This window comes from Pteronotus mesoamericanus, unplaced genomic scaffold, assembly GCF_021234165.1.
Source record: "Pteronotus mesoamericanus isolate MK-2021 breed Mesoamerican mustached bat unplaced genomic scaffold, CSHL_Meso_final scaffold_174, whole genome shotgun sequence".
Lineage (NCBI taxonomy): Eukaryota > Metazoa > Chordata > Mammalia > Chiroptera > Mormoopidae > Pteronotus > Pteronotus mesoamericanus.
In genome coordinates, this window is record NW_026555309.1 from 18305533 (window position 1) to 18320543 (window position 15011).

The following is a 15011-nucleotide window of genomic DNA, read 5'->3' on the forward strand; positions in this document are numbered from 1 at the left end:
CCAGAAAAATATACATCTGGACAAATACCAAAATTTAAATACAATTTCTGGGGGTCTACTCGCTCTGAATTCTCCACCCCAGAGAAAGCTCATTCAACTCTCCTGTGGATCACGGTTTCCATCACTGGGCTAGTATATAGTGAAAATGAAGCAGAAAACATCTGCATATCACTGTCTGACCTGAGGCTAGAAAAGAGAGAGTCCATATGTATCTCTGTCCTCATGGGCTCATTATTTCCACGTTTTTTCAGTAAAGGCTGTAGAAGTCACCTCAGCAACCTCTCTTGGTTCCAATAAACTCCTCTGGGTACTGCGTCAAGTCCCAATATCTTCAACTCGACTCGATAACCTAAAACAATGTCAGGTGATGTTAAGGCAGCTGCCTGATCCTTTCCACAGCGAAAGGCTCCTTAAGTAACAATGGTAAATATTATTAAATAGGGCCCTCTTGTAAGAACCTGAACTAAACGTCTCAATGTGAGATTTGAAAAGTAACAATATTGCTACCTAATATTTCTACAGTATTTAGCATTTTACAAATATGGCTCATTTACATAACTCTCTGATATGGACATAAAATGCTTTTAAAACTAATTCATAGATAACAAAATTGTTTCAGGACTAAAAATCTCAAACACCAGGTCATACCACTACTATATGGCAACGATGGAAACATATATAGATTGGAAAAATTCAGATTTCCAAAGCCTGGTTCAGTGATTTTTTTTTTTCCTTTACAAATGCAAGTTACAAACTAATACTGGTCATGAAATCAGTTTAACAGATTTGAACCACCTATATTTTTTAATGAAAGGATGAAAGAGAATCAAAGAAGAGATGATAAGACATGACTATGATAAGACAGAATGGATCACAAATAGTAAAGATAATTACTGTTTTACGTGTGCATGCACAAAATGGGTCACAATGTACATTACATTTCATACTGTGGATCATAGTCAATAAAAGCCTGAAATGAAATGTCATCTTTCAGTCATGAATATACCAATTTAAATTGTCTCCTTTAAATGTTCCCACACAAATACAGAGAAATACTGCCTCTGTCAGTGTCGCAGGTTAAAATCTTAAAAAGATGGATTCTAATATAATTCTTTTTCAATGATTCTTACTATTAGCAATATTTAATAAAAAAGTCTCCAAAACTACAATTCATATTCATGTAATTTGTATGTCAGTAAGAAAATGATTGTTTCCTTAATAGTTACACCAAACTAATCGGGTTTACAGGGCTCTTGGCAACACCAATAGTAAGGTTTGAATACAAATTAACGGTGTGTTCCCTGCAAAACGCTCCGGGGCGACTTCAGCAGACTCAACCGAGAGAGGTTGAGATCTGTTCATTCTATTCTCCTTGCTTGTTCATCTCTTCAAAAATAATAACTCCAACTGGACAAAAAAATGTTGAAACTGTCACTGTAATAAACCTTAATCCCCAATTTAGGGGTTGGAATGCTTGATACTCCCATATGTATTAGGACCACAGGGCAGAAAAACTCTTTAACTTTCAAACAGAGTTAAAAACCATATGTTCTGAAAGTAGTACTGAAATTCTCCAACGATCCAATTTTCCCTACTCCTCTGGATCCTTGGCTCTTCCTAATCTGAAAACGTGGTTAATAGAATCAGGGTATCACCTAAAATAATCAGGCAGAAAAATGTAGGGGATAGACAGGGAAGGAGAAAAAAGGCATTAGGAAAAGAAAGGAAAGCAAAAGGAAAAGAAAAGCGAAGGTGGGGAGAGGAGCATGCAAGCATTCATGGTAATGTGCCATCAAAGCCCAAGGAGCAAAGGAAGTAAAGGCGGGAACAAGAAGAGTGAAAAAGGAAGATGAGGGTAAGTTCAGGGAGAAAAAAAAAGTGATATATGCAATGAAAAAGTAATAAAATTCTCACCTATAGCCATATGATCCTATATAATCTGTAACATACATACATATAATTGAATAAACATTGTAACAGTGTATGGTCTTATATTACAAATAACTGATCATATATCTACCCCTTACAAACCCACACAAAAGAAAAGCTAAACAACCCTAACATTAGAATTCTAATTAACACTAGGCTTGAAGTTCCAAGAGAACAGGAAACACATCTGTTGTGCTTACCATTACACCCTCAAAGTCCAACTCGTCCATGATAAATGTGCACTAAATATTTATGGAAAGAAGGATGTAAATGAATACAGAAAAAAAAATTCCAGGGTACTTGTCTTCAAAACTCTAACATCCATAGTTAAATGACATTTAGTTTCTCAAAGGTAAAATAACCAATTAAGGACAGCGGAGACACTCTCCAACTGATCCAGACTTTGAGTTCCCTGTCCCCACATTAGAATATGCATTTCTTCCACTTCAAGATTAATACTAAATCAAAAATACTTTAATATTAATCACTAAATTCTGTATTCATGATAACATAGTTATGTTCCACCATAAAAATGTACACAATTACATGGCATATAAGTTTCAAGAGTGTTAGTCTCATTATTAAGGTATCATTACAAATTATTTTATTTTTTTACATTATTTTCTATTGTATTTTTCCTATTATTATTTATCCCTCCAAACCCTCGTGCACCTCCACCAACCTCTCCCTCCTGCAATCATCACAGTTTTCCGAGTTCATGAGTTGTCTTTTTTTCTTTTTTGCTCAATCCCTCTACCCCTGCAACCCTCCTCCCAGCACTTAGACCGCTTCTCTCTGAGTCTGCCTCTATTTTGCTCGTTAGTTCACTTTGTTCATTAGATTCCATATTTAAGTGAAATCATATTATATTTGTCTTTCTCTGACTGGCTTACTTCACTAATATAATGCTCTCCAGGCCCATCCATGCTGTTGCTAATGGTAAAATATTCTTTTTCGCAGCTGAGTAGTATTCCATTGTGCAAATGTACCATAGCAGTTTTATATCCACTCAGCTACTGATGGACACTTGGGCTGCTTCCCAATCTTGGCAATTATAAGGAATGCTGCAATGAACTTCGGCATGCATACATTCTTTTGGATTGGGTTTTGGTTTCTTTGCATAAATTCCCAGAAGTGGAATCAATAGGTCATTAGGCAGTTCCATTTTTAGCCTTTTGAGGAAACCCCGTATTACTTTGCACAGTGGCTGCACCAGTCTGTATTCCTACCACCAATGCACAAGGGTTCCCCTTTCTCCACATCCTCAACAAACCAACACTTGTTTGTTGAGTTATTGATGACAGCCCTTATGACAGGTGTGAGGTGGTATCTCATTATGTTTTAATTTGCATCTCTCTGATGATTAGTGATGCTGAACATCTTTTCACATGTCTATTGGCCCTCTGTATGTCCTCTTTGGAGAACTGCCTATTCAGGTCCTTTGTTCATTCTTTAACTGGATTGTTTGAGGTGGGGGGCAGTTGGTGTTGAGTTTTAAAAGTTCTTTATAAATTTTGGATATTAATCCCTTATCAGAAGTATCAGTGAATATGTTCTCCCATTTCATTTTGTTGATGGTTTACTTTGCTATGAAAAAGCTTTTCAGTTTAACATAGTCCCATTTGTTTACTTTTATTTTTGTTTCCCTTGCCTGAGGAGATATCAGAAAAAATGTTGCTACAAGAAATGTCTGAGATTTTACTACATTTTCTTCTAGTATTTTTATGGTTTCAGGTCTAACATTTAGGTCTTTCATCCATTTTGAGTTTATTCTTGTCCGTAGCGTAAGAAAGTGGTCCAGTTTCTTTTCTTTTTTTTTTTTTTTTTTATGTATCTTGTCGAATTTTCCCAACACCGTTTATTAAAGTATCTTTAGCCCATGGTATGTTTTTGCCTCCTTTGTCAAATATTGACTATAGAGGTGTGGGTTTATTTCCGGGCTCTCTATTCTGTTCCATTCATCTATATGTCTGTTTTTATGCTGTTTTGGACCAAGTACCATGCTGTTTTGATTACTATGGCCTTGTAGAGCAGTTTGACATTAGGTAGCATGATTCTTCCTACTTCTTTCTTCTCTCTCAAGATTGCTGTTGCTATTTGGGGTCTTTTATGGTTCCATATAAGCTTTTGGAATATGTTCTAGTTCCGTGAAATATGGCATTAGTATCTTAGTAAGAATTGCACTAAATCTGTAGATTGCTTTGGGTAGTATGAACATTTTAATGATGTTAATTCTTCCTATCCAGGAACCTGGTTTATGCTTCCACTCACTTGTTTCTTCTTCGATTTCTTTCTTCAGTGTCCTATAATTTTTAAAGTACAGGCCTTTTACATTCTTGGTTAAATTATTCTGAGGTACTTTACTCTTTTTGAAGCAATTGTGAATGGGGTTGTTCTCTTAATTTCCCTTTCTGATAGTTCATTATTGGCATATAAAAATGCAACTGATTCTGGATATTAATTTCGTATCTTGCTACTTTAATGAATTCATTTATCAGTTCTAAAAAAATAATATCCAAAGAATTTAAAATGCTGATTTACAACTATTAAGTGTTTATACAACTTCAGAATATATCTGTTGCATAAATAAAGTAATATACTGGGTGGGCAAATGTTGGTTTACAGTGTTCTTGTGGGAAAATATATAATACCAGAATAAATAATGATACAAGAATAAATTTTTTCACACACTCACAAATGTAAACCTACTTTTGCCCACCCCTATATGTAATTAACTACAAATGAGCAATCCTCTACTTGTACATAAGTTACAAAAAAAATAAGTTATTTGCACATAAACAGCATGTGGAAATCATTGGTCTCAAAGTCCTTCAAAGCACTGACTACAAAGGAAGAATTACAAGGGTACTGAGTATTAGAGCTGGCATACAAAAAGTGATGGAGGGACAGCTGAAAGGACAATAAACAGAGGCAGTAAAAAGTCTAAGGACTAGGGCATCAACCAGCAAAAAAAAAAAGGCAGATCAATACTGTAGAAGAGTCAAGAAAAATGACACCAGAAACTCAAAAACAAGAAACAACCCAATGCAAAAATGGGTAAAGGAGTTGAATGGACATTGCTCCAAAGAAGATACACAAACAGACAATAAGCCACATTAAAAGATGTTCAGCATCACTAGGTATTAGGGAAATGCAATTCAAAACCACAATGAGATACCACTATACATCCATTAGGATGGCTACCATCAAAAAGACAGAAAATAAGTACTGGTAACAATGTGGAAAAACTGCAACTCTGTGCACTGTTGGTGTGAATGTAAAATGGTCCTGTTGCTATGAGAAATAGTCTGGAGGTTCCTAAAAAAATAAATATAAAATTACCATACGTACCAGTAATTTAAGTTCTGGGTATATACCCCTAAGAATTAAAAGCAGAGTCTCAAAGAGCGTCCCAAGCATCCATGGATGGATGAATGGATAAACAAAATAAATGATATACTAGTCTTTAAAAAGAATAAAATTCTGATACATATACCACATGGATGAAACTCGAAAACATGCTTAGTGAAAGAAGCCAGACACACAAGGACAAATACTGTATGATCCCACTTATATGAGGTGTTTAGAACAGTCAAATTCATAGAGACAGAAAGTAGAATATGCCTATGAGGTATTCAGAGGGAATAATGGAAAGTTACTGTTTAATAGGTGCAGAGTTTCAGTTTGAGATAATAGAAATTTCTGGAAATGGTTGGTATGATTGTTAAACAATATGAATGTATTTAATGCCAATGAATTGGGTTGGCCGAAAAGTTTGTTTGGTTTTTCCCATAAGATGTCTCTAGTAGTGCTTACTTGTCTTTTAACTTCAATTGAAAAAATTCTGTTAGATTGTATTGTGACAGCTGTTATATCAGCATGCATTTAAAAAAGAAAGCCTAACAAAATTGGTGAATTTTGCCCTGGCTGGTGTGACTCAGTGGATTCAGTGCCAGCCTGCAAACCAGTTTGATTCCCAGTCAGGGCACATGCCTGGTTGCAAGCCAAATCTCCAGTAGGGGGCACGTAAGAGGCAATGACACGTTGATGTTTCTCTTCTTTTTCTACCCCCTTCCCCTTTCAAAAAGTAAATAAAATCTTTTTTAAAAATTGGTGAAATTTTGTATAGCCATTTTAATATTGAAGATGGAAGCAAATACCCAACATTTTTTGCATATTATGCTTAATTATTTCAAGAAAGGTAAAAATACAACTGAAATTTGTTCATTGTATGGAGAAGGTGCTATGACTGGTGGAACATGTCAAAAGTGGTTGGCAAAATTTTGTGCTGGAGATTTCTCACTGGACGATGCTCCACAGTCAGGTAGACCAGTTGAAGTTGACAGCGATAAGACAGACACATTAATCAAGAACAATCAACATTGTACCACGCAGGAGGTAGCCAACATACTCAAAATACCCAAATCGGTAAAGTTATTGGTGAAAATGAAAAACATGACTTTTATTTTACAGAAAAAACATAACAGGCTGTTTGGCCAACTCAATATATTTAAAAATGGTTAAAATGGTAAATTTTATTTTATGTATATTTTACCACAATAAAAAATGACTCTAGAAAGCAAGGAGGTACATTCTGAAATGTCATTATTAATCTTAAACTATACGTAATTTAAAAGAAGAAAATAGATTATAGGGGGTATACAGAGTTGAATGATGGCCCCCAAAAAGATATGTCCATATCCCAATCCCCAGAACAGGGGCCTCATTTGGAATAAAGGGATCTTTGCAGATGTAATTAAGTTAAGGATCCTAAAAGGAGAATGTCATCCTGGATTATCCAAATGCCCTTTTAAGAGAAAGCAGAGGAAAACTTGAGACAGACAGAAGAAGAAAAGACACAGACACACAAGAAGAGAAGGTAATGTGAAGACGCAGGCAGAGCGCGAAGGGATGCCGCGACAATCCAAGAATGCCGAGGGCTGCCAGTGACTGCCAATAGTTGAAAGAGGCAAAAAATGGATTCTCCTTTAGACCCTCTGCAGAGAGTGCAGCCCTGTCAACACCTTGATTTTTGGACTTCTAGCCTCCAAAATTGTGAGAATATAATTCAGTTGTTTTAAGCCTCCAAATTTGTGGTATTTGTTATATAATAGCCCTAGGCTATTACCATGAGGGGTAAAAAGATAAAATAGAATGCAAAAAGTGGACCTCATAAGCATGAAACATATCATTCAAGCCAAAAATTAACTGAAAAGAAAGAGGGGAAAAAAAAAAAAAACTATGTAAAGCTGTAGCCCCTGATCATACCATGTCCGTAAGCATTAGCGCTGAAGGCGAGTCCCGAAGCCCCCGTCCTGGGTGGGGCAGAAGTGTGGTTTGCTCGTATGCTCCTGGCCCAATGTCATGGGAATCTGGCGCAGCACCCCACGGTGGGTGTCCGACCACAGAGAGACACGGACCCTGCTATCTCCAGCTTGAAGAGAGAGGTCTTCATCCAGGACATTCCCACCCGTGAATCTGAGGTCTGTGAGTTAACACACCAGTGTTCCTTCATCCATTCCCCAGTAAAATAAAGATTCTGATCCATATTGAATGATTATTAGGAATCTTCCAAGTGCCATGCACACACCCTAAGATGGCCCTGGTGTCTACTGAGCCATACACAGCAGGGACTGAGAGATGAAGATGTAAGTGTGCTGGGCACGGTATTACTCAACTCCCACCCTGACCCAAGCCCAGTCTCCCAGAATTTCTCAATCAAATTTTATTATTAATTGCAAAAGAAGGAAGTCATGGATTTTTTTTTTATTAAAAAATGGTTAACTCAGTTTTTACTCCTTAGATGTCAATATAACTACTTTTGTATGTCTTTTTTTTTTTTTAAGAAATTATGCTGTGGATGGAACTGGAGAGCATTATGCTAAGCAAAATAAGCCAGGGGGTGAAAGACAAATACCATATGATCTCACCTATAAGTGGAACCTAACCAACAATACAAAGATGCAAGGAAAATAAGACCAGCAACACTGAAAGGAAAAGAAATCAGCAGAGACAGGAGGGAAGGAGGGAGGGGGGGCGGGGAAAAGGAAGGGAAGGGGAAAGTCAAGGAACATATAGCAAGGACTCATGGACAAAACCAAAGGGGAAGAGCTGAGGGAGGGAAGGAGAGAGGGGGCAAGGAAGAGTGGTGGGGGGTAGGCAGAGACAAATGTATTTGGGAAAAAAAAAATAAGAGAAAGGAAGGAAGGAAGGAAGGAAGGAAGGAAGGAAGGAAGGAAGGAAGGAAGGAAGGAAGGAAGGAAGGAAGGAAGGAAGGAAGGAAGGAAGGAAGAAAGGAAAAATTATGCTGGGCTAGGAGTATACTTGGTTATGAAAAGAGTAATGCCATGTGATTTGTGATGGAAAAAAGCAATTGTGTGTTTTATTTTTCAATATGCACTAAAAAGAATGACTTTTTGTCTAAGGTCTTTTCTACTTTGCATGTATACTGGAGCATTTATTTCACTATGTTTCTCAAAAAAAAAAGGGGAGGGCGGGTTGAGGGAGAGGCTAGTTGGAAAAAAATAGCAAGGTTAAGGAAAAGATTCTTCAAGAAAGAAAATTAACATCATTTTCAAAAACATCATTCATCAAAAATAACTTTTCCATGTTGAAAGTATCTACAGGGTTCCTTTCTTCATAAGCAAGCAGTGATGAGGTGACGTGTACACACACACCCCTTACCCCCCTTTCTAGTCTAAAGTAATGCCACATTTACTCTTGAACAGAAATTGTCATGCTGTATATAAGATGAATTTACAGAAAATTGCCACTTCAATGCCTCTCGGCCCCCACCACACACACAGTCTGAGTGCATGCATGTAGGGAGGCAATAAGAAGTACCGAGCTTGAGGCTGGACGTGGGCAGCTTCGTCTGTGGCTCAGAGAGTTTTCCATGCAAAGGATTACGGGTATTGTCTACAATGGTCTTCACCAAGACCCTAGCAAAGACCTGTATCGTGTTCGTTGACAGCACATTGTACTGACAGCAGTAGGGGTCCCACTAGGCAGTCTTCTGGAAGAGCAGTTCCAGCGGGGCAAGCGCGCTGTATGCCTCGATTCAAGGCCAGGCCAGCGTGGCCAAGCAGATTGTTACGTGTTAGGGGACAAGGAGCTGGAGAGCTCGCTGAGGAAAACCAAGGCCTCATAAATCCTCCCCCCTCCCATCTTAGCTCATGTAATATAGGTGTTTATTGTTCTTAAGTAAACAAATGATAAATAAACAAAATGCCTCCAACTGTCTCAAGTCATATTTAACATAAATCTTCCTAAGATATACTATATGTTTATACAACTTATTTTTAAAAGTTAATACACATTTGGTATCATATTGTACAAAAGTAAAATTCTTAGTTTGATATTTTTTCTTTCCTTCAACTGATGTCAGATCTCAGGAGTCCCTTTGCCTGCTGTCCTTAGTCTGACTCAAACAGTTCTTTCCTTACCTCTGTCACTTCGCTGAGTAACTGGTAACCAAACACAGACTTATAAAACAAAACAAAGCAAAAGCAAAGCTGTGTTAATAATCATTAGGGTCTTAGCAATGTCAAAAAAAAGTGCTTAGGGTTGGTGGAGGGGTACAGTGATCGACATCTAGAAAAATGATCCTTCACTCGTTTCCAGATTTTTTTTATAATTATATTTCCTAAAGGGCTGAGAAGACTGCTCTCCACAGAAGTATGTGGTTAACTGAATTCAAAATTAAATTGTTTTAATCTTTTATTTATTTAACTTACCAAAATTAATTCACTAACTTCATAGTTAGCTTTTTAAAATAAACTTGAGTTTTAATAAAATTTGTTTCACTTAATGTTTTGAGCAGATTTACTTCCATTTGCCATTACTCATTAATTTTAATCTAACAGCTGGATCTAAATTTATAAGCACATTTTCATTCTTCTGTTTACAAAGCTTTACATGTTTTAATGTGAATTTCATTGGTGTCCTTTACTACACAGTTAAGTATTAGTATCTACAACAGTAAAGGTTTGGCTTATATGAACTACAAGTTTCTTGTTTAAAGAAAGAGTTATATCAAAACTAACATATTTAGTTCATCCCTTGCCATCAAACAAATCCAATGTTTTAAATAGCTCTTTTTATTAGGAAATTCCTCCTTGAGTATCTATACTCTAAAAACCTCTTATTCTCTCTCAGGAATGATTGAAGTACCAATTTTTGATAAAATGGTAAATTAAAAGCATGTAAAACAGATGACCTCACCCTTAACACTTTCAAAAGACCCATTCTCAATTAACTCCCAAGTTCTAATTTATTATAATTACTTTCATTTTCTAATTTAGTACCATCTTAATTTCTTCACAACCCTTAGGCTGTAACGCTCAAAACACATGTCTTAATCGGTGTGAAGCACTATATTAACTTGTGACTAGTCAGGAGCAATTCCGTTCTAAATAACCCAAGCTTGATACACCTTTTCTTATCCCTAATTCTTCCTGGCCTAAGCAAGCATGGGTGTCAAGAGGTCCTGGAGAACAGGCCCACTAACAGGGTGGTCAAGTGATATTCTAAGGCCCTGGAAGGTAGGGGCCACCTACTAAAATGCTTTGCTATCTGCTAGAGAGACTATTTGAATGGAAAAATAAGATTTACACAAGATAGAAGCAGACAGTAATAATCTAAGTCCTGGGTGAAATCTCAGCTCTGGCACTTGCTAGGCTGCCATGGATAGCTTAGTCTGCCCCACTAGGTCAAACTCAAATACACCTAGCTTGAGGATTACCCTAAAAACATCCGAACTAAAAGCACCAAACGTAACTAATGAGATAAGGTAATCTAATAAGAAATGAGAATATGTGTTGCTGAAACAAATAATTCATGTTATTTCTATATTCACTCAGGCAAAAAAAATTCATATGCACAAGAAAAATGATACATATTACATACAATTGTATTATTCAGTGAATTCTCTTTAAAGGGGCAAGCAGGTTTTTTAGCATTTTTGGTAGAGTGCACTGTTATCTTTACTACTGAAATTCAATCCCTAACAACATTGTAACACCAGAAATCATTCCAATTTATTCTTCTTCATATATTCTAAAATATTGCATTATTTTTTTCTCCCAACCATTTACTTGGCACATTTCTCCAGTGACACTGACACCAGCTTCCCTTCTTTACACACATGCACACACACTCTTCTCCCTCTCTTTTTCTTCTTTTATCCCTATATCCCTTCTTCCTGAGGTGACTACAACCACTAGAGGGCAATAAGTTTACAAAGATAAACATCTATAATGAATTGAGATTCACATCCTAATCAATGTAGAAACTATTATCATCACAAACCCTAAAGCATAGACAATCAGACATAAATATGCAAGTTATATAGTACTTCAAATTCAAAAACCATCCTGGAAAAGGAGTTTACAGAGCATATAACAATGTTCAGAAAAAAGAACACAATACATTTTCATTTTTGAACAAAATAAAACCAGAGGCATGACTACACAGAACAGACTGACAGATCTCAGAGGGAAGTGGGGTGGGAGGGACAGGAAGAGATTGGCCAAAGATCATATAAGTGCACATACGCATAGCCCACGGTCACAGACCACAACGGGTGAAGCCTGGGACAGGGATGGCAGGGAGAGGTGACGAGGGCTGGGTGGAGGGGGACAAAAAGGGGGAAATGGGGGATCTCTTATAGTGTCAAAAAAAATTTTTAAAGGACATTACATATTCTCACTAAGCACTAACTAAAGAAATAAGATTAATTTGCTTACAAGTACATAGCAGTATTAAAAGTAATGAATTAATATTTTTAAAATATTAGCCTCAGATAAGAGAAGAAAAAAGGAAAGAAACAAAAACACACAAAGACAGAATTTGCAGGGTGAGTACAAAGGAAAGAACTGATTTCTTCCAACACCTCTACAGCCTCATTGAGAAAAGAATGAATTAAAGCATGTAGTAAACTTACAAACACTTTCTTCTATTGAAAAGCAAGGGAAATTTTTACAGGTCTATCTTTTGAGGAAGGAAACATTGACTATAGAGAGAAATATAGCCTTCACTTCTTTTCTCACAGTTAAGGATGGAGCAGGGAGGGAGAAGAGTTAACAGTCACTAATCTTTGACACATAACTACTACTTTTTGTACAGAACCTAAATTCAAATGAACTTATTTTACTTTATATTTACTCACACTGACATTACAACACTGCAACACTTACAACACTGACATTTTAAGGAAAGCATCATTTTCTTACCCTCATTGGGTGAATATCAGCGTAAGGAGGTTTTCCTTCAGCCATCTCTATGGAAGTAATGCCAAGGGACCAGATGTCGGCCACACAGTTGTAGCCTATTTCTTGAATTACTTCAGGAGCCATCCAAAATGGAGTTCCTATCACAGTATTGCGTTTCGCCATTGTGTCCTGCAAAAGCATTACACTGACATAAATAATAGTACAAAAACACTGTTTGCCAGCATATTTTAAAACTACATATGTGAAACTCTCAAATTCTACAGGTTACAGGTGAAATTGACTATTTCCATGAAATATCAACTAGTTATATGACATATTTCATAATTTTAAATTCCAAAATGAACAAGAGTCCACAAGTAACTTATCTCCACTATTGTCATTAAAAACAGTTTTTAAAAGCAGTACTATAACAATGAAAGCTACACAAATGAAAAGGTAGCTCTCCTTTTCAAACATTTTAGCATTTTAATGACAATATAGACTTTCATATTTACTCAATGTTTCTTAAATTGTAAATAAAAGTAATAAATGCTACTAAAATTATGGCTCCTATCCAAGAACAATGAAGTTATGTGAGGTCTGTCCAGAAGGTATCCAGCCATGTAATATGAAAAATAGCAACATTTATTGAAGAAGTTACAAGATACAAGAAACACTGTACACAGGATAATGACACCTCAGTCCCTTTCAAAGTAGGCCCCTTGGGACCTCACACAGTTCTCCCGGTCGCCATCAGCTGCCCTGTTGTATTTTCCTGAATCTCATCAATGGTCTGAAATCTCTTCCTTTTCAAAGGCGATTTTAGTTTTGAGGAAAGCCAGATACTGTAGGGTGCCAAATCTGAGCTATAGCGGGGCTGGGTAACCTCGGTGATTTGATGTTTTGCCAAAGAAACTCTGCACAAGACGTGATGCATGAGCTGATGCGTTGTTGTGATGAAGCTGTCAATCACCAGTGGCCCATAGTTGCAGCCTTCTGAATCATCCGAATAGATTCCACAGAGGAATGTTCAAGCTTAATACAAAATTTGATGCAGATTTATTGCTCTAGTGCTCAGTCATTTTGAATGCGATGGCCACACAATACACATGCTCATTCAATGGCGTCTATCCCAATGACTAGTACAGTGAAGCTGTCATTGTTCACGCATGTGCATTCCAGTCCACTCTCCTTGGCTGCCAGGTCACATCGATGTCATGCAAATCATTCTTGCTGTATTAACAACGGTTGGACTTTTTCCAGACAGACCTCATACAGTTTTCCTATACCCCCAAAATGTTATTAAAGTTTAGTCACAATCAAACCTGGACATATAAGCCAAAATTATTACACTTACTGTTAACTGACCAGCCACACCAAAATCTGCCAATTTTGCATGTCCTTCAGTATTGAGGAGAATATTTCCAGCTTTTATATCTCTGTGTATTTTTCTCATAAAGTGTAAATATTCTAGTCCTTTCAAAGTAGATTTAAGAATAGTTGCAATTTCATCTTCTGTTAACTGAAAAGAAATATTTTTAAAACTTGATGGACATTCTTACAAGAGAGCATGATAGCAAGCACTTCACTCTAACAAACATCAAACCTCTACGAAGAGGTTACAAGGTAAAAACTGAAACCTCTTTTCCCCCCATATGTATTGTCACACACTCAGCTAATGACAGAATTTTCATCACTAAATTTCTCCTTTCTTTAAAATTATAAATGTCATTCTTAAAGCACATAGCATATCGCAAGAATCAACAAAGCCCTAAGAAATCAGTGTTTTCCACATCATCTAGCAATGAGGTAACAGTATCACAGTTATCTGCCCTGAAAAAGTAAAATCAGACACCCTTCCCTGTGATGCCTACCATTCTTGATGAAAATAAAAATCAGCAGTTTTGCACACTGGCAAGGAAAGGAGAAAGGGTGCACCGCGCAGAGACGTCCGCACGAAGCGCCGGCAGCGCTCCTGCCTCTCCCAGCCGGGTCATTCCCCACCCACCCACACCATGACTTTCCGACCTTAATAATGAGAGCTGAAAAATGACCACGGAAAGATGAGGAGAAGGAAAGAAAAAAAAACAAAGGAAGTTATTGCAAAGAGGTTCTGTAACTTCCTTCTTTTCATAACTCATGTGAACAAAGATGTGATTCCGATGTGATCATAATCTATACTTTTACTGCTATGTTACACTGCCTCTCGTGACAAACCTTGTTCAGGTACAACCTGTTAAAGCTATTTTTATTGAAAACATCCTCTGAGGTTTTAAAAAAATCAAGTGATATCAAAATCTCAGATATTAATAACTTACTTCTCACTGTAATACATAAAACATAACCTAAAAAATAAGAGGGAAAACATCTCAATTTATACAAAGATAAAAAACAGTGCTCTGTATGAGAAAAAAGAAAATAGATTTAAATGCCCAACAATGGGATAATAAAAAGATACTGTGGAAATTTAAAAAAATATATAAAGACTCGGTAGAATTTGAAACTAACTACTGGAAGAAACTTCCACTGCCACCAACTCCACAGGGCTTCATGTCTTAATGAAACAACACGGGCAGGGGGCGGAAATTTGACATGCAAAACACAATGAAGTAGGACCCCTATCTCACACCACATATGAAAGTTTACTCAAAATGAATCTACAACATAAATGTGAGTTAAAACCGTAAGATTCTTAAAATAAAACATAAAGAGTAAATATTCATGGCCTTGGGTCTGGCAATGCATCATGAGCTATGACATCAAAAGTACAAGAAACTAGTGTGAAAACTGATGAGTTGGACTTTATCAAAATTTAAAAATTTTGTGTGTTAAAAAACACTGTTAAGAAAGCAAAATGACAACCTATGGAAT

The 15011-nt window shown here is 36.7% G+C and overlaps 1 protein-coding gene across 1 annotated transcript in view; it reads right to left on the reverse strand.

Moving 5' to 3' along the window:
• STK3 (serine/threonine kinase 3) overlaps window positions 1-15011 on the reverse strand; it is a 243918-nt gene that overhangs the window by 170167 nt on the left and 58740 nt on the right. The window contains exons 5-6 of the mRNA XM_054590312.1: window positions 13498-13662; window positions 12162-12329 (exon numbers count right to left, since the gene is read on the reverse strand). Coding sequence (XP_054446287.1) covers window positions 12162-12329; window positions 13498-13662 — 333 coding nt within the window. The remainder of the gene's footprint in view (window positions 1-12161; window positions 12330-13497; window positions 13663-15011) is intronic.